At 41.8% G+C, this 26,193-nt stretch overlaps 1 protein-coding gene across 9 annotated transcripts in view; it reads left to right on the forward strand.

Moving 5' to 3' along the window:
* iqsec1a (IQ motif and Sec7 domain ArfGEF 1a) overlaps nucleotides 1–26,193 on the forward strand; it is a 97,032-nt gene that overhangs the window by 66,825 nt on the left and 4,014 nt on the right. For 6 of the 9 annotated variants that reach the window (XM_042408858.1, XM_042408860.1, XM_042408865.1 and 3 more), the window contains 12 exons: nucleotides 14,296–14,575; nucleotides 14,907–16,186; nucleotides 16,928–17,089; nucleotides 17,556–17,678; nucleotides 18,116–18,282; nucleotides 19,044–19,183; nucleotides 20,269–20,298; nucleotides 22,009–22,134; nucleotides 22,224–22,323; nucleotides 22,571–22,732; nucleotides 23,279–23,455; nucleotides 25,114–25,163. In XM_042408858.1, the coding sequence (XP_042264792.1) occupies nucleotides 14,296–14,575; nucleotides 14,907–16,186; nucleotides 16,928–17,089; nucleotides 17,556–17,678; nucleotides 18,116–18,282; nucleotides 19,044–19,183; nucleotides 20,269–20,298; nucleotides 22,009–22,134; nucleotides 22,224–22,323; nucleotides 22,571–22,732; nucleotides 23,279–23,455; nucleotides 25,114–25,163 (2,797 nt within the window). Of the gene's footprint in view, nucleotides 1–6,673; nucleotides 7,121–12,971; nucleotides 13,728–14,295; nucleotides 14,576–14,906; nucleotides 16,187–16,927; nucleotides 17,090–17,555; nucleotides 17,679–18,115; nucleotides 18,283–19,043; nucleotides 19,184–20,268; nucleotides 20,299–22,008; nucleotides 22,135–22,223; nucleotides 22,324–22,570; nucleotides 22,733–23,278; nucleotides 23,456–25,113; nucleotides 25,164–26,193 lie in introns of those variants that run through there. The other 3 variants (XM_042408864.1, XM_042408861.1, XM_042408866.1) reach the window with 3 other exon arrangements.

Here is a 26,193-nt window from a genome sequence, read left to right on the forward strand (position 1 = left end):
GGAGCAGAAACTGGAAGAAAACTTTTTTTTTTACGATGCTGAAATCACACAGTGACGTGCAAAGTATTACGACCGCGGTTTGCGGGTCCCAACAAGAAAACAACAAATAAGATTTGCCAGATTTTGACATATTGACACATCTCAAGTCTTGCAGGGTTGTCCCTGTTGTTCAGTGGTTGTGTTTTCCCTGATCAAAGACTAGAAAGGCGTGATGGAGCAGACATGAGAAAGGCTGCCTTTATAGGCAGTGCCAACACAAACAATGACTTGTGCCAGTGTAGACGGCCGAGCTCCTTGGGGCTCAATAGCTTTAGTGTTTCTGCCGTGGGCTTCGGATGCCACGGAGGCATCGTTGGCTTTGCTAGAGAAAGACGGCAGAGCACAGCACAGCACAGTAACAGTAACTAGAGTCCTGACTGTGGAGTCCAGGGCTGAAGGAAAGCAAATCGTGGCAAACTCTGTTAAAGTGATTAAGCAGCTGTGTGTGGAGAGGTGAGTAGTGGTGGAATGTAAGTCATTGCGGTATTATAGGAATTCAGGGGTTTTGATCTATGATTCCTCCCTTTATCTGTTTCAAGTTAAGCTTAATTCCTGATCTGTGTCAACATATTATATAGCAAAGTATTGTAGAGACAAGTATGCATCCGTACTTCATGTTGAATCACTGATTTAAGAGCATACAATTTACAACCTGCCATGTAATTAACATGTCTGTCAACAAGAAACTTATTTATACCACTAAACCATAACACCATTTCGTGCTTGACTAAATCTTTGTGAGTGATTTGAATGATTGAGCAACACAACTTCTTCAAGATCATCAGCTACTTATCTGATCACTGATGCAGTCGGCAATGAAAGGACCTTGATTGAAACAGCAATTATTATCATTGTAAGCCTTCCAGTCAATTTACCCGGCTCAGTGATGTCATTTAGCTCACGGCTCCAAATTGATTGCATTGCCAGGCGCATGAACACGTGCACATGCAACCAAACACAGATATCTACTTAAAGAACATGTCTGGTTTATACCAAAGGATAGATATGTTTATGTTTTTTTTAATTCTCTGGGATTATGCTGATGGATGACATCTGGAAATCAGTTCTGGAGTCAGTAGAGTAAAGACAGATGTGATTTTAAAAGTGTTCGGCTGATGTTATTTAAATCAGAAGTTGTCTGATGATTGATTTGCCACCATGGTGCTGTTAGGAAGGGAAGCAGATGGTGTCTTTTAGCTATAGGAAGGTTATGGAGCTTCAAAATGGAGACATCTGAATGTTATCTAGTACTTTTTTATTCTGTGTATATTTACTTTGTTTTCAGCGAGTGTGAACAAATTAATGTCCAATTGCTTACTGTCCATAATTATTTGCATTCTTACAATGTTATATGTTTTGCATTAAAGGAAAACAAAAGGAAGATTTGTCGGAAAAAAAACTTACAGTATATATGACATACAAAAAACTTTTTTTCTGTTCTATTTTTAATCTATACAATTAAGAATAAAGAAGAGTGATGCAAGACGTGCTGAAGATCATTTCTGTGCCACATAGCATTTATAAACCACAGGACCCTCTCTGTGAGACTTGAGACAGGTGTGAAGCTGTCACTGCCTCAAATAGATTATTGCACCAACCCCCACACATGCCCCCACCAACATCTCTCAACCAGAAAAGGCTGGTCTTTTTACATCCCGGTTCCTCTGAATAACCCAGCCACCCTCCCTGCCTGCCACTGTGAAAAACACGTCTGACCTCAGTCGTCCTGAATGACATCACTGCCACATGTCTGCCCCCAGGGCCTAGTCTTCAAGAGTGTATGTGGTATCATTTCTAACCAGTGGGTGGCACTGTCACTCTTGAGAGCCTGCTGCGGACTGGTCCCATCATGGAATGACTCTGTCAGGTCTGTTATGTCGGTCTGGCTGCAGTGTCACGCTCCTGTGACCATCATGACCACCATGGGTATTTATACCCGCTGTGGCCTTTGTCACATTTACAGTCAGGACCTTCTCTGAGCACTAACCGCTGGAGACACTGTTTTCCAACTGACCTCAAAATTTCACAGAGTCATTGAAAAGCGCTACGTATCGATCTGACACAAAGGAACAGATAATGAGACGAAATCAGCAGGGCATTCAGGCCGTTCTATCGTGTTAATGCGTATTCCTCCTCTTGTTCTTCACAGCATTGTTCGTCTCCCTCTCATAGTGTTTACCAGAGTGTGTCACCTCACATGGGTCTATTTTTAGCAAGAGAGAATTGTGTGCTCTAGTGTGTTTCTGGGCTGGGGCGGGGCGTTGTGAAGAGCTTCAGAGAAATATGGTATCTGGTAATGGAGTGAACAGAAAGGAAAATATTGTAAATGGACAAACAGGGCCTGTTTCTAATAATGGCAACAGTACACAATACATGACCTCTATGTGCCTTTTATGGAGGGAGAGACAGATTGCATATGCATGCAATCAGGAGAAGTACAGCTTTGAAGTTCTGTATTTACAGTTCCTTAAAATGTAATATTTTTACTGAACTGCATACACAGAGAGGAGTATACAAACATGTGGTCGAGTTGTAAAGTAAAGGTTTGCTTGGTTTCCATCATAAGGGTGTCATTTTATTCATGCGTTTTCTCAGCCCACTCGGTCATTTTGAAGATGGTAGAGAAATGCCCAGGACAGGTCACTAGGTGCCCACAAACATATCTTTGGGCAGCTTAGAGTCTCCTCCGCACCTGACTTGCATATGTGTTTGGAATGTGAGAGGAAACCAGAGCAAACCCACACAAACTTTGAGAGAACGAGCAAAAACTCCACCCAGAAAAGGCCAAGGAGCAAACCTGGATCCTCCTAGCTGTGTGTGAACTACCCACTTGTTGTTGGTAGGGCTGAAGTGTTTTGATGATACTTCCAATACGATACCGGCATTACACACACAAGAAAAATACTTTTGAGGAAACATGTTACTCGTGGTTAAATATGTCTTGTTTTTCATGTTCTTTAAACACAAGCAGCCATGTAAAAAACTTTGCCTCAATAAAAATACAGTCTAAAACTGGCAATTTATGATTTAAAGCTGCTCTATGTAACTTTTGCTTTTTCTCTTGAGTTTTTAGCATTAAGGGCATTATCATTGGGTGATCTGACTGAATGAAATGGGACCACAAGCAGGAGACAACAAACATGTCCCAATTCAATGCTGAGGCAAAATGCAAAGACATTTGGACAGCATTAAAAATGATACAGTGAATAATTTCAAACACAGGTCCCTGCTCAGGTATGGTACATTTTTTTTGACCCTTGAACCCTTGAAATGTTTGCGACCTGCTTAAAACTAATGCAACTGTAGCACAATTAGAGAAGAGTCATTCAGTCACTGAGCTCAGTCAGTCACTGTCAACAATATCTTCCTATAGTTTGCAAGTGTTAGCCACCATAAACTAGCATATCACATAAGGCTGCAGCTTTTGAATGAAGCAAGGGCGTGTCTTATTTCTTATGGATTCAACTTTTTTCAAATGAAACTTTAAATGTTTCATTTAATGACGATTTTGTTATTTCTTCTTTCAAAAGTCACAGTCTCACTTTAAATCAGTAGATATCTGATTAGAGAATAAGTTAATCAGCCTGCGATTTGGACCAGACATTCACTGCCAACTTTCGGTAATTGACATTTTTGATACATCTGCACCAAAACAGTATTCAGGTTTGAGACTCAGCCCTAGTTGTGGGAAAAGATCATATCTGAGCTGCTTGCGCTTTGTGTTAAAAGCATTTAGTTGTTTTGAATAATGTTTTCATGCAACAAAACTAATCTCAGACATAATCTCCTCTAGTTGAGCCTTAATTTTCCATGTGTCTGGACAGACAGATTGTTTCTATCTGGATTGGAATTCCTTCATGATGTATGAACAGGAGAAAAGAGAAAAGCCTCTCAGACATCACTTGCCACTGATGATCTTTGATCAATCCCATAGGATCCCACAGGCAACACATCTGCTCCAGCTTTGCTGCCAGGATGTGATGAGCAGAGGCAGCATATCCTTTAATTACTCTCATTTCAACTCTATTTATATATCGGCTGCCAGATCCTTCTTATGTGCTGAAATTCTTTGTTCCTGAGAATTTACAGGAAAAATGTGTTTCTTTTTTCCCTCCTATACAAAGTCCTCTGTGTTCACAAAACTATCCGGGGCCACTACATCTCATTTAGTATGCTGTTGTATCAAACTATGACATCAGCCCGTTCTAATTGCTTCCAGACCAGGCCAGGGCTGAGTTTTCTTTTTTATTTTCCGTTTCTTAGCACAGGTCTCAGTCGCTCAGCATCCAGCAAAAGCAGATAATGAGTAACCGTGCATGATGTCATGTAGACACAGCACACAGCGCCAAAATCTTGTGACCAAGTTTCCAGGAAGCTATCACTTTCCTCTGTCGTTTCCTTTTGCTGTCTTTTCCTCTACTCTGTCTTTTTTCACTCTCTTTTCAATGGGAAAGTTTTTTTTGTTCTCCTGATAATATTCAGGTACTACATCTGTGGGAATCCACCTGATAAAGGCATTTGTGTGAAGCTGACCCTCGGATGCCTCTTTGGCCTTTCCCCAAGTGTAATGTATCTTAACTTTTCTTACTCTAAAACTAGAAGGAAGAGGAAAAGAAGTGAGGGCATTGAAACTGGGGAGGAGGGGGGGGGAGGATGATAGAGTAGGAGCTGAAACGCAGAGAGACCATATGTATTGAGTTGAAGAAATGGCGTTTTATGAGCAGAGAGTGGGCCTCTGCTTGGAATTCTCAATGACATCATTCTGGAGCAGGCAGGACTCGGGAGATGGAGTGGGCCTTCACCAGACGGGATGACTAGACTGGATCGTAATACTAGAAGAGAAAGAGAAAGATGCGGAGGCAGGCAGAAAGAGAGCGAAAATAACATGCGCTTACCAAGTGTATTGAAGTTTGTACAAACTTTTACAGCTCAGCTTTACCTTGAATTCATCTAATTGGATAATTTTAGCAGAACTCTCCGTGATACTTAAGCTAATACTGCCCTTGAGCGTCATGATGAAACAATTATGACAGGCTTGGGGTTTATAAGCATCACATGCCTGCCTTCAAAATGAGACCGTGATATTACTTCATATCTCATTCCCAAACAAATAACCTCTAATTAGCCACTCCATGTGGTCCACCAGGAAAACAAATCCTGCACTGCGGCTAATATCTAATACCATGCACACATTTCAAAGCCCGCATGCCTACCCCTGTCTGTGCTTCTGTAACAAAATGATTGAATAACTAGGGTGCCAGTTTTATTAAGGGGACATCTTAAAGGGGTTTTGTTCCCAATTCACATTTCAGTAAGAGCGGAGAGATTGCGTGATAGGTGAGATCTGTAAGTTGAGTCCGCAGCTCCACAAGGCATTAGCAGCTGTAGTCGCCAGCGTGCAAGGCCAAGGTCTCAAACTGAAATAGACCGGTCGGCCAGTTAGTCTCTGTCTGCCTTTTTGCACATCATTCTGCCTGAGTCACACTTTGCGAGTGCTGCGCTGCCTGACACGTTAAGATTTGCATACTTTTCCTTCTACTAACTGTTTTGTTTGCTCTGTCTCTCGTTATGCATCTGATGTTTGAAGTTTCAGATGAAAACAGTCAGGAGAAGGTGATCATTTAAGGCTTGTAATTAGAGGACATCCACAGAGACAAGTGTGCGTGTGTGTGTGTGTGTGTGCAGATGATTGGTGTCCCTGTAAACTTGCTCCATGTGGGAGCTATTCTCCTCTGTTTCCTGTGCCTGTTGTCATTAGATAGAAAATACCTTTGACTTGGGGGCAGTTTACCCCAACCCCCTTCTCTCAGAGGAGTGATTAGTCTCTGGCCCGTCTTAACAACGCTGAAGTCCAGAGACGAGGCACCGTCAGTTAGGGGGTCTGCTGGATGGAAATTCTGGTGAGGTTTGCTTTGATGTATGGTGCAATATGGGTGGCAGAATGAAATTAAACAACGCTGATTTGAGGGAGGTGGAAAATAGAAGGGCTAGAGGTGGACAACTGCTACTCCACTGTGATTTTTTTTTTTTTTTTTTTTTGATGTTTTATTTTTTGCAGCTGAAAGACACTAAATCCTCTCTGGTTCTTTTCTTAGTTCACATCTTAACAGTCACTTCTCAGCCCTGAAAGGCTCTATTAATAGAGGTGCTCTCTTGTATTTGCCATCTCTCCCCACTTAGTTCTTTTCCTTCTGTGCAAAAAAAAGGCTAACAAAAGGTACCTCTGACATTCAAACACTCCCAAACCTTCAACATTATCTCTTTCTTCAAGCCATCGTCTCCTCACGCTTTGTCCCCTCACCTATTTCTCTATTCAGTTCCATTCCTGTTTATCTACAATACCTTTATACACCTAACTGGATCAAGCTGTCACTCTCTCCCACCCTCCTCCCCGCGCTTTTAGCTACTTGTTTTATCTCTCATTTCCAATCCTCACTAGTCTGTAGCTCTCCTTTTCATGTTTTCGCATTCTCTGATAACACGCCCGAAAAACGTGACTTTCTTTTCTACATCTCGTGCTCCAGGGTCATTCGTGCGTCCTTCTCCTTGCAAGATTAATGTTGTGCAAGTGGTATTTCGTCCCCTTCTCTCTATTTCTACCCAGCTACAGAGCCACCACGCTCTCACACCCCCTTCCCTGCACCCCGCCCCCTTCCATACTGCTCAGGGCCTGGCAGAAAACCCACACTCCCCTGTCTCCAAGCCTCCGCCCCCCTTACACTCCTACCAGCCCGGCGTACGGAGGACAGAGAGGAAGAAAGAGAAAAAGAAAGAGCTCCATTTGTCTGTCAGAGATTACAGACTGCCACTTTGCACTGACCATGTCCGCCTACCATCCATAGGGAGCTGCTCTCACAAGGCAAAGAAATGGGACTGTCTGCAAGGAGTAGAGAGCTATAGCAGATGGCAGTTTTGAGATGTGTCTCTCTGTTAGTGAAACCTTTTAGGCAGTAATGGGGACTGGTGAGGGGGACTGCTAATGTTTGGAGTACATCATCTTGTGAGTGCTGGCCAGCATGTGGTGTTTGCAGTGTAATTCAGAGAAGACCCAATCGCTGCTGGAGCTGGAGCTGAATGGCTGGTAAGGAGTAATAGGAGAGTGTAAAATGTGAGTGTGTTTGTTCTAGTCCGTGTGTGTGTGTGTGTGTGCTTGCGTGTATGTGTGTGTGTGCGTGCATGTGTGTGTTTTGTCATTGGATGAGGTTAAACCAGGCTGCTAGAGCTCATAAGGCTTTGTTTGATAAACAGCAAGAGAGACAGTCTGTATGTGTGTTTGTGAAAAAGGGCTTGGATCACACGCCGAATTAAACCGCTTCTTTTTTTTTGTTTTCCCCCTAATACACGCTGGAAGATGACAGGATGTCATGTGGTGCTTCATGCTATGCCACAAAGATCATGAATTTTGAAGTGGGGTCTGCCGTTTCAATTTCGATTACCTCACGATGGAAAAACAGATCATCTCCCCTCTGTGAGTCATTTTATGCGTGAGCTATCATGGTGTGTTTAGTCTCACTGTACAGACTCCATCTGTGAGTTGGATTGTCCCCCCCTGCTTGGTTGAAGGGCATTCCTGTGGTGTGTCGTGGCCCTCCCGCTTACCGGCCGCTTTTTAATAGCTGGATCTTCAAGGGCAGGTGCTGAGTGCAGTGTGGAGGATAGTTTAATTATTCATTACTAATAGATTATGACAGTGCCTCTGTTGTTTTTGTTGTTGTTGTTGTTGTTGTATGAGTCTTGACAGGAGGGAGGAGGAGGGGCAGCTTGACTCAGACAGTATGTGGCCTGGCAGTTAACGAGGGAATAGTATTGATTCTTGATTACTTCAAGTATGTTGATGGCATCAACGAAACATCAAACCGCTCATCACTCTTGCAGTGAAGTGTGTTGCAATCTGCTGCATCTAAGCTGTGTTAATAAAGCTTTTCTTTCAAGTCATCTTGAAAAATCTGAAGTTCTGTGCAGTTTGATTATGAATCAACTTATGAACACTATTAAAAAGCAAAGCAATCAGAAGGCTTTATGTAGTAAAAATTTGACATCTTTCATTTATTCATCAAAACCTTACGGCTGCTGATTACACTTCTCAAGGCAAACTAAAACAGTTTCGTACCTTTTTTTTGCTCACACGTTACTTTTCTATTTAAACACGGAAGGTTTGGATTTTTATATCCATATGGAAGCCATTCGGCAGACAACTGCACATGCGGATACATTCAAGTACATTCAAGACTGTTGATTTCAGACAGTTTGTGATTTGTAGTGACACCCCAGTCCTACAGCTCTCAAACTGAACGTATACAAGTTACAGGAGTTATCAACCGTGAGCCTTATGAGGCTCCAGTCGAGTATAAACTGTCTGCTGCAAACTCTCACAGGGATACTGTCAGTCCGCTGGCCAGTACAGCTTTCCAGTTGGCAACTATGTCAAACAGTAAATTCCCAACCTGCTCCTCGCTGTCTTTTTATAGCTGTTACAAAATCATCCATTAGTATGGTTGTTGGTGCTGAAATGACTGATATACCCGAGTGTTTAGTGGCAGGTTTACCTTTGAGTGCTTCACTGTTAACATGTTATTGTGTGGTCTCCGACCCTTTCACCTGAGAAATCTATTCCCTCACATCTGTGTTGTGAAGGCTGCTGCATGCGCCTGTATTTACGAGCTCTCTGAGTCACTATGAGGAGGAAGAAAACATCTGCTTTTGTTGTGTTTGGAGCACATGTTGTCAGTGCGTGTGGGGTGAGAACAGTCATATTGAAGTACTGTTTGATTAGAAAGGGTTAGTTCACTGGCCATGTTTATATACACATACAAAAAGTAGATTACTGTGAGTAGTCACGTGAAGGCATTTATATGTGTTGCAATCATTTTATGTTAAGCACCCTCATACAGTTAGGTCAGGATTGAGATTTCCCCTTGTTCCCCCTCCATAAAAGGATATGATGCCAACAGCAGCCTTTTGTACACTATCATATACAAACATACAACTTCTTCTAGCAGACCAGACTACAGCAGCCATGTTGGTATTTCAAATATATATTACAGTTATGAGATGGTGTTATGTGTTTCTCCAGCAACATTCATTTCTGACATCCATAAGGTAACGTAACCTACTCTGGGTCTTTCTTATGCTCATGCTCACGCTTAAACAAACCCAGTTATCAGTGTACATGGCCAAAAAAATGTGGTTTTCTTCAGCAAATGTAGCTGCATCAACTATGTTATTCCCAATCCTTTAAAGGGGATATAACCAGCACATTTCCACATTTTATTGTGGGGCTCTACTGGAATATCTTTGCATGATTTACAGTTCAAAAAACGTCTTAATTGTCCAATTTATGTACTGGCTCTTTATCTAGCCCCTCAGTTCAGCCTCTGCCTGAAACAGGCTGTTTTAGCTCCTTAACTTCCACCAGCTCCGGGGGCTACTTAAACAAACAATAGTAGTCAGATTTTGCTTCTTTTTCCTGTTCTTTACTCAAAATATGAACTTCTCAGATACATTTATACATGTTCGAGCTCAAATCCAATCTGAAATATGCGAGTGGACAACGCAAACAGCCTGCAGAACCTTAACCTTAGCAACAAAGACTACAGAACAGACGGCTGTTTGTGGGCATACACGAATGATCTGATGTCATCATGAGGAGGAAGTAGAGTACATTGCGAACCAAGTGTTCAGAGCGGGCTGAAACCTGGGCTTTTGACTTTCAGGGAGCCTTTTCACATGCGTTCACCACATGTTTTGGATGTCTGACTATGTTTAACATAGATACCCACCATTGTAAGTATATAAATGACAGAAAATCACAAACAGTATGTTATGTCCCTTTTAACTTCAGACAAATGGATTTCCTGTTTACATGCGTGTTTCAGAAATCCAAATATTGCAGCCAGTGAATACTGATCAGCCTACTCTATTGCATTTAAATGCAATGCATATTGAAAGATTTTTGTGTTTGTGTAAATATTTAGCATACTACTTATTGCGATGGCTTTGAGAGTTCACAGACAAATAGAGAATTCAAGTATGTTATTATACTGAAAAGTACAAAAAGACAAGACTCAAGCACAGTTTGTAGACTTCTCCGTCTTTGACTTCGTTTGGGAGGTACGTTAGGTCCACGCTGCGGCTCTCTCTTCCTCCGTAGCCCTGGCCTGCACTTCATTAGCCTTCTTCTATTCCCAGAACTCCTGTAGATGTGACTCCTCTTTTCCGGGATGGAGGAATGTTTCTCCCTCAGGTCCGACTGATGGAACGGGTTGAGGCCTGAGCAGGGGCCTGGGCCTGTTTGTTCAGGATGTGTTGAGAGGGAAGGAGGGAGGAAAAAGAGATGGTCGGACCCACCCCCCCCATCCCACCCCCCAAATCCCTCGATCCCATGGCTGAAAATCACTGCCAGCTGAGCTGACATGCTTATCCATGCCTACATCAGAACTAACGGGGGCTCCTGGTGGATAAAGAGCCAGACGGAGGGACACACGCCATTGGTTAGTCATTGCCAATATACTGAGTTCATATTTCAAGGGAAGTACAGTCACTACCTGGAAGTGGTCTGGGGACAATCATCACTGTTTCATCCTTCACCTCTCCATAATCCTCATATATTATGGACATAACATGTTGATATAAATCATACCATGACTTTCAGAGTTCTGTCTGAATCATGTGGAGTCATCTTCTCTGGAATAACATCATGCGACTTCTTGCTCTGCTGCCAGTTCAATCCCTCTATTTTTTCCCCCCTTCAACATCCATTACAGACTAAAACATCAGCTCTTGAAACGTTGCTCTCTCCTCCATTTCTGTCTCCTCTTTTCCCACCATCATGAGCGACTGACCTCATGGAGTGTTGGATGACCTCAGAGCAAAAAAAAAGTACTGCAGCACTTTATTCCTGCTCACTTTCGTCTTTGCACGCACAGTCACACACAGTCTGGGTGCAGAACAAAATGGATGAAAAAAATGCTGGCACCAGTTCTCCTAAGGGAAGGACAAAATTCAAAATTATTTTCTTGCAAATAATTACGCAAACAATAGAAAGGCAATTACTCCAACAGCAAAATAGAGCAGCAGAAAACAATACAACGTAACATAAAAATGTTTATACCCACTGAACACATAATCTATTTGGTTACAGTATCTCTATAATAGAGTACAAATAACAAAATGTCATATTGATCATAAACAGCTTTTTAGACTTATGTGTGGAAACTGCACATTTTCAGTTAAGCATGTAATAAGACGTTTTTTTTTTAAATGCCTACTCCTCTCAGGTTCTTTCATTTTAATTTCTATACACTTCTGTACCCGAACATTTCCTTTCATCATCACTCTATCTAGGTCAGTAATCAATCTTCTAATGAAGAAATCATGAAAGCAGAAATTGCCACCGGCTGTATTCTGGTACTGTGACAGCTCGCAAGGTGTGACTCTTAACTCCAGGGATGGCGGCGTCACGGTTTGTGATGACAGATGGTTGGGGAGATTCATCCCAGTGGCGATTATGCAATGAAGTACGATTTTCACTGTGTTGTGCTTGGTTTTGTTTTGGTCCAGCAGTATAAAAGCCTTCTCTCTTGGCTGTGTTGTTATGTGCTGGTCTACTCTTCAACATTGTATGTACCTGCTGCCTCGAGGGAGCCTGTTAACATTCACTTACCATGAAGTTCTCATGTGTCATGTCACAGTAGCCTTGGCTGACCCTGAATGGGTCGTCTCCACTCTGACAGAAGGAGGCCACTTAATGTGATGAGCAAGAATTCATTCCGCTGCAGCATTTAGTGGAAGGAACACCTGTGCTACTTGAGGACATGATAATATTTCCATTTGCATCCAAACACATCCAATCATCATCTGTTGAAATCAGACTAAACATTTTGTGGATGCTGCTGATCCTAACAATAATTTGTTATAGTTTTGCAGCTGCATTCAGCTAACATGCTTAAATATTTCACACTCAAGTGTTTGGTTGAAAAACAAAACTGCATTTTTTGCGGTTTTGTTTTTATGCCTCTGTGCCAGTGACAGCTGTGGCTGGAGGCATTATGTTTTTGGGTTGTCCCATTCTCGTAAAAGCGATATCTCAGGAACGCCGGGAGGGAATTTCATTACATCCAGCACAAACGTCCACTTGGACTCAAGGATGAACTGATTAGAATTTGGTGGTCAAAGGTCAAGGTCACTGTGACCTCACGAAACACGTTTTCGGCCATAACCCAAGAATTAATACACTAATTATGACAGAGTTTCACACAAATGTCTAATAGGATAAAATGATGAAGTGATGACATTTTATATCCAAAAGGTCAAAGGTCAGCTTCAATGTGACATCATAATGTTCTGCAAAAACACTTTTCTGGCTGTTATTCAACGCATTAACTCAGGAACAGACTATATTTCACATTTGGTCGGATACTGAGTTGGCAACACTAATCTTGGGTGCCCACTTTGAAACTGTGGTGATTATATAGATCTTCTGCGCTGCCGGGTTGAAGATGTGTGTGAAGCATCCACGTTTTAGAATTTGTAGTTTCTTTGCAGCAACATCTATATCTGAAGCATCGTCTACTGTCATGGCTACAACTTTGAGTTCTATCAGAATCAGATTTGTTGGCCAAGCATGTGAACACATACAAGGAAAATACAGTTAATACCTTTTATTAAATTCCTTCAAACTCTTCACCACAAATATTATACGAGTCTGGACAGACATGGATGTAAACCGCAACTTGACTGGTTGACGCAAGCATACAACCGCAGTATTTTTAGTTTGGAAAATAAATTGTGCTCAACGGTATTTCTATTAGTCTAGAAAACTGAAGCATCTAAATCCCCTGCACAGATGCAAAGTGGCTCAATTGTATGAGTCGCTTTTCATCATTGAAGCATTTTGATTTATATTTACTTCATATTACAATTTAGAATACATTTTTTTGCAACATTGCACTTTCTCTGTTAGACAAGAATAAGCAGACAGGCAAATGATATGATGGTTAGGGACAGGTTGTAGGTTTTGAATTAGACTAAAATTTTAAAAACGACAAGTATGCCTTCTAGGTAACTGAGAGAAGAGTAAAACTTGACTAATATAGTCATAAAAAGGGTTTTCAAGGGTTCAACAACTCTGTAATTTGAACTTTTGACAGTTTTCAGTTCCACTTTTTCACTCAGCATTGGCTGCTGCTGACAAGCTGTTGTTGCTGATTTCAGGCTGTCTAATGAAGGAAGTGGATTGTGTACACTGTATGGGTGTGTCGAAGTCACAGTTCAAACACATTAGGCTGCCAGCGAACAGTGAACGCACTGTACCATGGAGGAGAAGAAATGTTAGTTAGTGTAATGTCAGTTATTTAGAAGGTGAGCACCGCAAACACCCACATCTCAGCTATTTCTACGGGACTGCTGAAGCTGTATTTGCTCATTTGTCTACTCTAAACTGGACTTTGTAACATTTATTGGAACAGTGTGTTGTCGCTCCGGCAAACATGATGCAACTCCCATTGGTCACTGATTGGCCCTTAAGGTGGCATAAACTTTAGTTTCCTGGAGGAACCTGTGTACTCTGGACCTCACTTGACTGAAAGAATGGTGGACAAGATATGGAGGAAGAGTTGGCAATTTATAGAAAATAGAAGGTCTTTTCGCAATAAGAAGTCCTCTTGTAATTCGGGAGAATGTAAGAGTGAGTGAGTAACCTCTTGTTTTTTTTTCTCATTATTTGTGTAAGAAGTAATCCCATGAGGACAATGGCTGACTGGATGTGTTTAATTTCAAGAGCTTTTTTACATGGCATATTTGTTTTCTGAATGTAGCACAGCAAACTCTGTAGCAGCTGTCATATTTCTAGATGTAATTATTATTACAGAGCTATGCACCAGTATTGTAGGCAGCTAACAGTTGATTGAAATGTGGGTTTTAGTGTATAGCATAAAGTTGTAGAATCAGCACGTTCCAGAAATGGCTACACTCAATTATGCGCACACTGCAGTCCCTACTGTAATGCCACATGTTTATATATTCCATAACAGAGACTAGACTACTGATTTTAAGACTTTATTGGATAAGAACTTAGGCCATAATTCCCTGAAGTTAATCTACTTTTTTGCTTTGACATTTCATAAGGAGGATCAGGAAGACAGCTGCAATTAGCCTGATAATAGTTCAATCACATTATGACTCAAGAATTGAGTCATTGCTTAACTTTCCTAGCAAGGAAACAACTTCTCTAACCATCCCTTTGCTCTGTCATTGCAGTGTGGAAGGGGATGGACGGCCCAATGAGAGTGGCCCTTCCCTGGATGGTGGAGCAAGTTATGGCCAGGGTCCGGTGACTCACGGTTCGGCCATCAGCCCTGACCGATTTGACAGCCCACTTTACAGCCACGGGGTTCAGCCTGGGCCTCAGAGGCCCCGTCGGCCCAAGCTCCAGCACTCACAGTCCATCCTCCGTAAGCAGGCGGAAGAGGAGGCCATCAAGCGCTCTCGTTCACTCTCTGAGAGCTATGAGCTCTCTGCTGACCTCCAGGACAAACAGGTATCCTAAAGTAGCCTTGCTGAATAGTTTGCTTTGGAGTTGGCCACAGTTTCTCATGTTCTCATGTCACTAGAGAGATTGAGAGTGTCATATGCATTTCTCAAAAAGAAGTTATGATTATATGGGTTGTTCATCAGACACCCAGCTGTGTGAGATTATTCTTGAAGCAGATAAAGCATCAAAAGCTATTGTTTGATTCTCACAGAGCTACCTACCACTGGGGGAAACAAATTATCAGTGGCTTCACAGACCATCTACAGCTAAGAAAAGCAATTAAATATTCCAATGGGTGGCACAATTTCACAGTTTATTTGCTCCGTCTTTTCTCTAGGTGGAGATGCTGGAGCGCAAATATGGTGGACGATTCATAACTCGGCATGCGGCCCGCACCATCCAGACAGCCTTCCGCCAGTATCAGATGAACAAGAACTTTGAACGTCTCAGAAGCTCTATGTCTGAGAACCGTATGTCCAGACGCATTGTTCTTTCCAACATGAGGATGCAGCTCTCGTTTGAGGGCCCTGAGAAAGTGCACAGCTCCTATTTTGAAGGGAGGCAGGTGTCCATGACGGAAGATGGCACTCCGCTGTCCATGATGCAGTCTGAACGTGGAGATATAGAGGTCCATCAGCAGGCCAATATGGCATCTCACCCAGCCCCACAGGGTGACCTGACAGATGCCATCACAGAACTGGAGGACGCCTTTTCCAGGCAGGTCAAATCTCTGGCTGAGTCAATAGATGATGCACTGAACTGTCGCAGCCTTCAGGGGGATGAGGGTCCTGACCCAGAGGCCATGGGCTGCCCTGAGGTGGAGAGGGAAGTGCCCTATCAGGTGAAGTCCCACCGCAGGGCAGCTGGACGCATCCATGATGAAACGATGGCATCCTATAGTGATGTAACTCTGTTCATAGACGAGGAGGACATGTCCCCCTCTATCGCTCTGTCAAGGTCAGGGGACCAGCCCTCCAGCACAGAATCAGACTTGCGGTTGCGTTCAGTTAACTCGTCCCAGGAGTACTGGCCTATTGACCCTAAAGATGAGGGTCGTGACACAGACACGAGCTGCCGCAGCACTCCTTCTCTGGAGTGCCAAGAGCAGCGTCTTAGAATGGACCATCTTCCTTTGTTGACCATAGAACCTCCTAGTGACAGCTCTGCAGAGCTCAGTGATCGGTCTGAACGTAGCTCTGTCAAACGGCCGCCTGTGTACGAGCCGCACAGCCACATCGTAACGTCATCCCAGGCGAGTCCAAAACACATTTCCCATGGACCCCCGCCACGAGCTTCCTCCCGCGATGATGACGCACCTCTGCGCCACCGCCACCGACAGCTGGAAAGCCACCTAGCCATCAATGGCTCAGCCAACCGGCAGAGTAAGTCAGAATCTGACTTCTCTGATGGGGACAACGACAGCATCAACAGCACATCCAACTCAAACGACACCATCAACTGCAGCTCTGAGTCCTCGTCGAGAGACAGCCTACGAGAACAAACCCTCAGCAAGCAGACTTACCACAAAGAGACTCGCAACAGCTGGGACTCGCCCATCTTCAGTAATGATGTTATCCGCAAGAGACACTACCGCATCGGCCTGAATCTTTTCAACAAGTAGGTACTCAGCTCTGATGGAGCAGGTGCTTGACCAGGGTTTGCAGTGATTAACGTACCAGTGAGTGGACAAGATGTTAGAAAAACCTCTTGGAAAATCATTCACTCACTGAGTGTTGCACTATAAACTGTAATCAGTTGTAATTGTATGAAATTCAACTGTATTTTGAAAGATATTTGCATGCCTGGAGTGTATCACTTCAGTGTAGCAACATTTGTTTGTGATTCTTTGTAATATAAAGATTGATATAGTTGGAATTGTGCCGCATTTGTTCAATTCTTGTCAGAGAAACGTCTTTCTTAAACTGGCATTTCAAGTGGGTCAGACCATCAAATACACTTTAGCAATACTTTAATACAAATTGTAGATGACAGCATGACGAGACTTGAGGATGGTGTGTTTGTGTCTGTGTTGGGACTTGCGGTATCAACGGGAGATCAACTATCACCAACACTAACTGTTTATTTTACTCTTTCATTGTACATCTGTTTGCTCTTGGTTTTTATGACGCACAGTTTTGATCATACCCAGATGCTAATCTTGAATTTAATATGAGGACTCAACCAACATTTAATAGATCATTATGAAAAATATCACTGTTCTACTTTACATCAAGAAGTTGCCTATATGTATTATTTTCTTAGAATTCAAAAACAGTAACAGATGCTTCTCTCCAGTTGTAAAGCTTACATGCATTTTACCAGAAATTAAACCATCCCTGTCCATGTTGGATTTTTCAGGAAGCCAGAGAAGGGGATCCAGTACTTGACCGAGAGGGGGTTCATCCCTGACACCCCGGTTGGTGTAGCTCACTTCCTGCTGCAGAGGAAGGGGCTGAGTAGGCAGATGATTGGAGAATTCCTTGGAAACCGACAGAAACAGTTCAACAGAGATGTCTTGGAGTAAGCATGATTCCCACACCCCCGCCTCTTCTCTAAAGTTAAATATTATTAATAGAAGTGAGCAGAGAAAAGATCAAAATGTCTCACACGAATGCAAATATACTGATGTCCAGTATCACTATAAATTGTCCATGTTCATTCCAAAGAGTTATTTGTAAAAGAAACACTGGGGCCATTTCTGTAGAGAATTTGATAAGGAAAAAAGACAGAGAATTAGAAGATCCTGGAGGCAAGAAGAATGACTGGTGGCAGAAAATATGACCAGATATCCCTTGTAATATTCTCTTTTACAAACACTGAAGTGTCCTCCATGATAGAATCTAAGCCAAACCCTGTAAGATATCAAAAATATGGTGGCGAGCAGGAAAACTGGTATTATAATTGTATGGAGTGTGTTCCTCTTGTTTCATTGTATTTTTCTTTTTCTACTTCTTCCTCCGTGTGTGTGTGTGTGTGTGTGTACCAGCTGTGTGGTAGATGAAATGGACTTCCAGGGCATGGAGCTAGACGAGGCCCTCAGGAAATTTCAGAACCATATCCGTGTCCAGGGTGAGGCCCAGAAGGTGGAGCGACTCATCGAAGCTTTCAGGTAAGATCACACACCTAAACGAAGCATTTAAGCAAATCGAGGACAGACAGATGATCACACAGAGAAAAGACATTGATGCTCTGTTCATATTTACACACATATAAGATATAGTTTCTGTTGGTGGACAAAGTATGGTGACCAAGTATCTGTGAGGAAAACAGATGATTGACAAAGTGCCACAATAACACAGCTTATAGTAATATTTTGTAATGTATTATGTGTTCATAATACTAGAAGCATATTGTGTAAACGTTGTGATTTTTGAAAAGTCATTGCTGCTGGTGTTCCTCACAGCTGTGGTGTCTAGATAATTATTGGCACATAAAGGAACCTGTTCTACTTCTGCTTTCTCTATACAATGTTGAGTACATTTCCTCATTGTGTAAATTGAGTTTGGTTGTAAGTTGAGATGGTTGACGTTTCCGTCCTGTCTCTAGCCAGCGCTACTGCATCTGTAACCCCACGGTGGTGCGGCAGTTTAGGAACCCTGATACCATCTTCATCCTGGCCTTTGCCATCATCCTCCTCAACACTGACATGTACAGCCCCAACGTCAAACCCGAGAGGAAGATGAAGTTGGAGGACTTCATTAAGAATTTAAGAGGTAACAAAACCTACAACTTATAAGACTGTGTAAGAATACACTATTTGTGAACATAATATATTTGCTGATATTTTAAAATGTACTACAGTACATGCAAAACACATCCCAGGACATATTTTACAGTATTTTGCACTCTCTCCTCTCCTAATCTCAAATAAAATAATTTCCCATTTTTCCACTTCTTATGTGCTAACATATGGAGGTCTACAAGTGCCCCAGAAATAGTAATAAATCATTTCATTAACCGATATCTAATTGTACAATAACAGTAATAAATAATTAACAAATTTATTCATGAATCCATAAATAAATACACTGAATTACAAAGTAATACATTGTTTGATATTTTAATGAGAAATAAAAAGAGGAATTATAAAAATAATTTACAAATGAAATATTAATCCATCAATGAATAGTTCAAATTAAAAAGGGATTTACAAAAACAACAACAAAATACATTAATGAATTCCTAAATAAATGATGGAATTTCAAGATCAATTTGAAAATGCAGTTTTAAAAGAGAAATAACTGAATTTGAAAATTGAATTAAGAATATAGGGATTAATCAGGCATTTAAAAGGGCAACTCCTTTTTCAATTTGCATTTCTATTTCTGAGCCACTTTTCCTCTTCCTTTGAGCTACTCAATTTGCTTAGTCACTCCTTTTAGCTTCTCCATTCTGACAGAGCAGGCAAGTTTTAAGAAAACCCCTAACTTTTACCGTATGTTGCATAGTAACTCGGCTCTTCCTTGTGTGCCAGGTGTGGACGACGGCGAGGACATACCCAGGGAGACTCTAGTTGGCATCTATGAGAGGATCCGTAAGCGGGAGCTCAAGACCAATGAAGACCACGTCTCACAAGTGCAGAAGGTTGAGAAGCTCATTGTGGGAAAGAAACCGGTGAGATATGTTTATCTATTCTAAGTTCACTAAATAATAATGATCATTTTCAAGGCACTACATCAGTCTCTGAGGCATCTTTAGCCTGTAAGATGCACACAATGTTGATTATTCTTTGATCACACAGCCAAATTTTCTGACCAAAGAATTGCAGCATTTAAGTCATAGAGAGAACAAGTCTTTTGTAGCTTTTGGTATTGCTCTGTGAATAAGGACTCAAACATGGGCTTAGACCTTCACGCTTGCAGTTTTAACGCACCTGAAGCCCTTGAGAGATGTCGCCCTGTGCTGCAGTCTGATGAAAAATGGGCACATGCTGCCACCTTAGCACCTAGTTTCAGAGGGAGAAGTTGTTGAAATGCTTAAATACTGAAGTGCCACCAGTGTTTAACTGACCTGCATAATTAGATTGCATTAATCAGTTGATTCATCATACATTAGTCAGTCTAATTCCGTGTTTTAATACTGAAACAGAGCCATTATCGAATTTTGCTCTGACTGTGCTCCAGCCCCTCAGGAGCAGCATTGCTACATTATTCTGCAGGCGAGGATGTCTCTTTCATGTGTGAAGGTTAAAAGTGTGATTAACTTATGCAGCCGCGGGGAGAGGATTGTATTGCGTGGAGGACTTTGTTTCACTTAGTTTCCAGTGGGATGGAATCTCCTCTGCTCTGCCAGTAACAACTGAATGTATTGAAAAGTGATCCCTCGTCACCATTTGGCTGCAAAATGAAAAACCCAGGAGGACACTCGATAAAACACTTTAATATAAAAACCACATTGGAATTCCTCTCCATTATAATCAGGTCTACTAGTGCTGCTCAGAGTGGGCTTCTAGGGGAGGATCTGTTTTTATTCCAACATCATTACTGACTCCCTTGAGCCCGGCAGCTGAAAAAGGCCGCCACCCTAAAGACAGAATCCATGAAGTGCATGCATCTTCTACTTTAATAAGCTATAGATGCACAGTCTGCAGGGACAATACTTATATGAGCTCATTAGTAATTAAGAGAAATGACATGTTCATGTTATCAGACACAAATCCAAACAGATGCATTAACACTTTATTTGTTCTCTCTTTATAGATCGGATCACTCCATCACGGCCTGGGATGTGTAAGTAGGCTGAATATCCATAAATCATACTATACTGCATATCCTTCATCATTTCACTGCGAGTGCACAGCTTCCTTTGTCTGTCCCTGGGCATTGCAGATAATACATATCATACAGGTAGTTTGAGGGTCATATTACCTAAAGAGGCGAGAAGTTTTGCCCCCTGATGCAAGCATCACATCTGTCACTGAGATGAGCAGTCATTGTTGTGCTCTGGAGACAGAATCAAGACAGACATAAATATTTGGGTGTCATTAAGATGCAGTGTTTACAGATTCTGCGCTCAGCAGGGTGTACATCACAGCTGGGTGCATGCCAAGCAGATGCTTCTCAGTGACTGCAGATCTCCTATTTTTATTAAGATTATTAGTATAAACATTTTTAAGGGAGACTGAGTAAGCACTGAGTAAGCCTCATTAAGGCTAAGGTAAGGTACCTTCATGTTTATGTAAGGCAACCTACATAAAAATGAAGGTAACCATAGCAACAACACTACCAGTTAACTTTCACTGGTGAAACAAACCTAACGTGTTAAAATGATGACTGAAGACTCCAAAACATGAGCTTCATGTTACATTATTCATTGGCTCCATCTCATCCATTATTTTGGTATCAGGACACCTGGTTGTGTGTTATTGCTTACAAATTAAATTATATGCAGTAACACATTATCCAGAAAGTAGTTTCACCCCTATGTTCAAGTCTTGATCTAATTTTTGAATATACATGTCCTTAATTTCAGGATTCATGTGTGGAGGTTATGAACAGTATAAGATAATAGATGACATGTTTAAAGGACTAGGCTGGCGATATTCTATATTTTTGTTTTTGTCAACAAAGCCTGTGAAAAGAGCAAAGGCATTAGTCCTTCAGCACCAAGCCATATCATTGATTTTTAGATTAGCTTTACACCGTTCTCACAGAACAGGACAAGCATATTAATACATCTGATTGACAAATAATTGCAGAGGAAAAGAAAGACGAAAAGAAAGAGAGGAAAAAATGCAGGACAACAAATGAAAATTAAATAAAAATGAAAACAAAACATAAAATGCATTCAGCCACATAGTCCAACCCAACCTTCTTGCTGCATTACAATTAAAAAAAAACTTGACTGTAGCAGTCTATCTTTCAGATACATTTTACATATAGAATTGAACTAAATCGATTTAAATATATGATTGAATTAAATCAGCAGTTGTCTTGATGGCAGCACTTGCTACTCAACAAAACGCCAAATTATTTCTTAAAACAGCTGGGCACTGTAGTTTTGTTTTTGTGTGCATTTGTTTGGGACTATTTTCAGTTGTGGATTTGGTGCATTAGCGAGTATTCACAACAGCAGGATGATGTATGTGGGATCCACTAAAATAAAACAGTGGCTGTATTCTTTTTAATGAGGGGACATGTCACTCAGTAAACAGTGTGGCTCACCGCTGTGTTTTTATTAGTTTTTGGACAACAGTGGAGGTGGGCACAGAATCAGGCTTTGGCTACATAGACAATTTTTCCAAAATGTCAGCACATCTCCCCATACATCACTGTGAATGCTGTGAAGAATGCAAAACACATAGGAGGAGTAAATCAGTCGTCCTTTGGCTTCACCTTCTTTAAATTCTGCCGTGAGTGACTTCTGTTCCTTATTACCCTTTGAACACCATAATGACCTTTGAAGTGTTGGTATCTGTACTGTTTTCTTCTTCCTTGTAGGTGCTGTCACTGCCCCATCGCCGGTTGGTGTGTTACTGCCGTCTGTTTGAAGTGCCAGATCCAAACAAGCTCCAGAAGTTGGGCCTTCATCAGCGGGAGATCTTCCTGTTCAATGACCTCTTAGTGGTAAAAGTCCTCTCCTCTCAAAATGTTTAGTCTCAAATCCTTATTTTTTTTTAACCAACCCTTATATTAAACACTCTGTATGATTTCAGGTAACCAAGATTTTCCAGAAAAAGAAGAACTCAGTGACATACAGCTTCAGACAGTCCTTCTCTCTATATGGGATGCAAGTCATGCTCTTTGAAAATCAGTGTAAGTGGCACGGAGCATCTCCTTATATTGGGTCTATATCTCTGTAGCGTATTCACTGACAATGTTTACATCAGCCTCCGCAGGATTTGATTTAGCACAGTAACACATCTAGCAGAAATGGGAAGTCAACCCAATGGACTGTGACATTGTTTATACTCTCCAAACTTCAGACAGATGTGTTTTAACTTGGTTTTGATCAATGGCCCATGTGTAAATGTCTCTCCCTCTCTGTTTGCTATTGGCACAGATTACCCAAATGGAATCAGACTTACATCAGCGATACCAGGTGCGGACATCAAAGTCCTCATCAACTTTAACGCGCCCAACCCCCAGGACCGCAAGAAGTTCACAGATGACCTGCGAGAGTCCATTGCTGAGGTCCAGGAAATGGAGAAATACAGAATAGAGTGTGAGCTGACTTTTTTTTTTTTCCTCCCACACCCCCTCACCCCCCCTCTCTCTGTCTACCTCAGGCTATGTAAAGTAGAAACAGGGCATGGTCCTCATTACACAACTGCAGTTTACGAGCGAGAATGTTTACAGAGTTCACAGGATGGCTACCAGAGGGGAGACCAGACAGATTTTTCTCAACAAACTGTTTCTGTTGTGTGTTGGAAATTATGTAGATTAAAGGATACGTTCACAGTTTTTCAAGTCTGTCTTAAAACAATAGTCAAGTGCCCATATGAACGTTAAAACAGGTTTTGCTCGCTGTAATCGTTCCTCCTGTTCATACTGACCATTAGAAGATCTCCTCCTAATGCACTTGCAATGTAAGTGAAGGGGGGCAAAAACCACAGTCCTCCTTTTGAGTAAAAGTTGATGAGTTTCAGGCAGTAAAAGGTGAAGGAATATATTACAGAGAAGTTTTAAGAGTCATTCCTTGGCCAGAGTGAGAAGTACGTACTCAAACCACTGCCACTTACCTCAGCTTTTCCTTGGATCCTCTCCACAGCTGAGCTGGAGAAGCAGAAGGGGGTGGTGAGGCCTAGCATGTCGCAGAGCTCTGGTCTGAAGAAGGAAGCTGGCAACGGGAACATGAACCGCGCCAGTCTGGATGACACCTACGCCATGGGAGAGGGCCTTAAGAGGAGCGCCCTCAGCAGCTCCCTGCGAGACCTCTCTGAAGCAGGTACAGCCAAAACGTCTTTGCCTTTACCAGCCGGTTCTTTCATGGAAACACGTTCTCCTTCCGTCATCCACGTCTCTGTGATGACGTCAAGGGGATGAAAATAGCAAAATGTTGTTTCACAGCACCATACATTGATTTTAGAGCTCTTCCCTTTAAATCCACTACCTCTCTCACTCATGATTGGACAATTTGTTTTTTTAATCAGAATACAAAGACTGAATATAGACCTATTTGAGAAGCGGTTCATTGATTTTTCTAGATCTGTCCTCTCAGTGATGAATGAAATTGATGGGCAGTTCTTACCCCTGATCATTTGGATGAGTTTATGAACATTTCCATTCATGTTTATCGTCACCTTTTTTTTTTTTTACTTAGCACTTTTGCATTCCTAAGTTCGTTTATCCAAAAACATGTCATGATAATCTTAAGTTTTATTCAAAATATCATGTGCCATTTCCTCTCACGTATATTTGTGAACCAAACAAATCAGTGCTGATGCGTACCATTCTTACGCAGCAATGAGATCAAGATTTAGTTTCAGCCCTGGTGTTAACAGTCATTTCACATCCATGAATATCAGTGTTTAACACAGCCGCTGTGTCTTTTGAAGCAAGAATACATTCCATTCATTACAGATAAGAGCTATGTGAAGTTATCAGGTGATTAACTTGATAACAAAATGAAATCCAGTCAGGGGTCTGTCTCACTGTTGGTAATACGATACGCTTTGTTCTTATGATCACTACTTCAACGGGAAATGATAGGTCAGACAGTGAAGAAGTCCATAGGAGTCTGTCCACCCTCCTGTCTCCTGTGTTTTTCAATGCAGGATGTGGCATGTTAGTGGGGTCATTTTTGTTAAGTGTTTTCTTTTTTCCTTTCCTGCCATACTCCATTTCATGTGTATTTACTGTGTTATTTCCATACACATCAGGTATTTTCCTGTTTATGTGTGATTATCGGTCATGTATCATTGGCTGAGTGTGCCTAACAACGGCAAAAGTGCTCTGTTCGCCCTCAGACCTGTATATGCCTGTACATCCCATGTGCAACAGCCACTGTATTGCTTTTGATGTGTCTCCTCCTTTTGTGACTGTCACTGAGACTGGCTTTTTGCCAATTTTGACCCTTATGAAAATCTGCATCTTGTGAAAACATTAAGAACGAGTTGTCATATTCTATCAAGACAAAAATCTGGTGGAAAAAAAAAAAATCGTTTGGGCGTCAATCCAGTATGTGTTTAAAGTAGCCTGCAATCTTTTGGTAAAACATTACAGTGGATATTAAACATGACACTCATGGAGTCCATAGTCGTTGAGATATATAGAAATGTATTCAAAATTTTTAAAGTCTTATATGACTAAGCCTCCAGTTAGAAGTGCGTTTTAAAAACTTTAATGGCTTACACATCAACGCAGCTTTAGTTTTCAACCTGAGTGAAGACGTGACTTCACTATAAAGATAGCCACAGTACCACCTGTCACCCACCACCCTTCCAGACCTGAACGCCGTATCCCCACCCCGTCAATATTTGGACCTTACTCACAGTCACAATCCACTGCAATGCCCCCTACGGGACTGGTGGGCGGCCTAAACGTCTGTAGTTGATCCAGGAGTGCTGTCGATCTCTAATCTGTGGTATTGCATGTCTCGGGCAGGCAAGCGGGGGCGTCGCAGCAGTGCAGGATCACTAGACAGCAATATGGAAGTAAGTTGGAAGCAGCTGGTATCCAAGCTACTCTCTATGTGATGATGTGCACTGTGAAAACACACCATTTATTTTTGGTCTTACACCTTCTTTGCTTCATAGACTCAGTCCATTTGTTTGGATCATTTATTTTCCTTCCTGGGATGCCTTATGACCTGCTTGCCTCAGTTAGTGTGCATGCATGGGTTGCCTGCCTCTGATCCTGCCCCCTTTTTGGAAGCCAGAGATCTCCTGTTTTGGTCATGTTATATGACCAATATACACTTTTATCTTCAAACAAGCATGACTTTACTAATCCCTCCTCTGATCCCTCCCTTTGTCGCCTGTCTCTGTCTTTCATCCAATCACATCCAAGCGGTTTTTCATTTGGTTCTCCTTCTCTGTGGCAGGGTGGTAGCTCTGTAAGACTCTAGGAAACTGTACATCTCCTGTAGCCCCTCTCCCTGTCCGGGTCTTTCTTTTTCTCTTATTCACAACTTCTCTTAAATGCTGTAAGGTTCAGGGAGTCATAGTCCGAGGTCTACTAATGGGCTTCACACAGACTTATAAAGATGTGGATTTCATTCATTCATCTTTCACTCATTCCATGTGTCCATGATTTCATGTGTTGGTTTGAAGTCTGGGATCCTGAAAATTTCATTCTGCTTTCAATGATGTCATATGGTCTTTCTCCAGTCTTAGATGAAGCATGTGGCAAAGGAAAAGCTTTTTTTTTTTTTAATGAGAATTCAACGTTTGACCCAAAAAAGAGGGAAAGTGTCCAGGCCTGTTGTGAAGTCTGCACACAAGAGCTCAGTTCCTCCTGCCCTCTGACCTCTAGTTGAATGCTAATCTGTGGATGACGAGTTTGCCTGTCACATCCTCTGCATGTGGAAACTATGCCTCCATTGATTTTAACAAGTTGCATGTGTGACTTTTAGTGGGTTTTGGCACACTGACTGCAATGAAGATGAAATGTTGACTTTTTTACCCTTGTTAATGTCATTTATTCTCCGTATGGTATTTTATGTCATTAGTTTTGTTACAGATT

This window comes from Thunnus maccoyii, chromosome 4 (genome assembly GCF_910596095.1).
Source record: "Thunnus maccoyii chromosome 4, fThuMac1.1, whole genome shotgun sequence".
Taxonomy (NCBI): Eukaryota; Metazoa; Chordata; class Actinopteri; order Scombriformes; family Scombridae; genus Thunnus; species Thunnus maccoyii.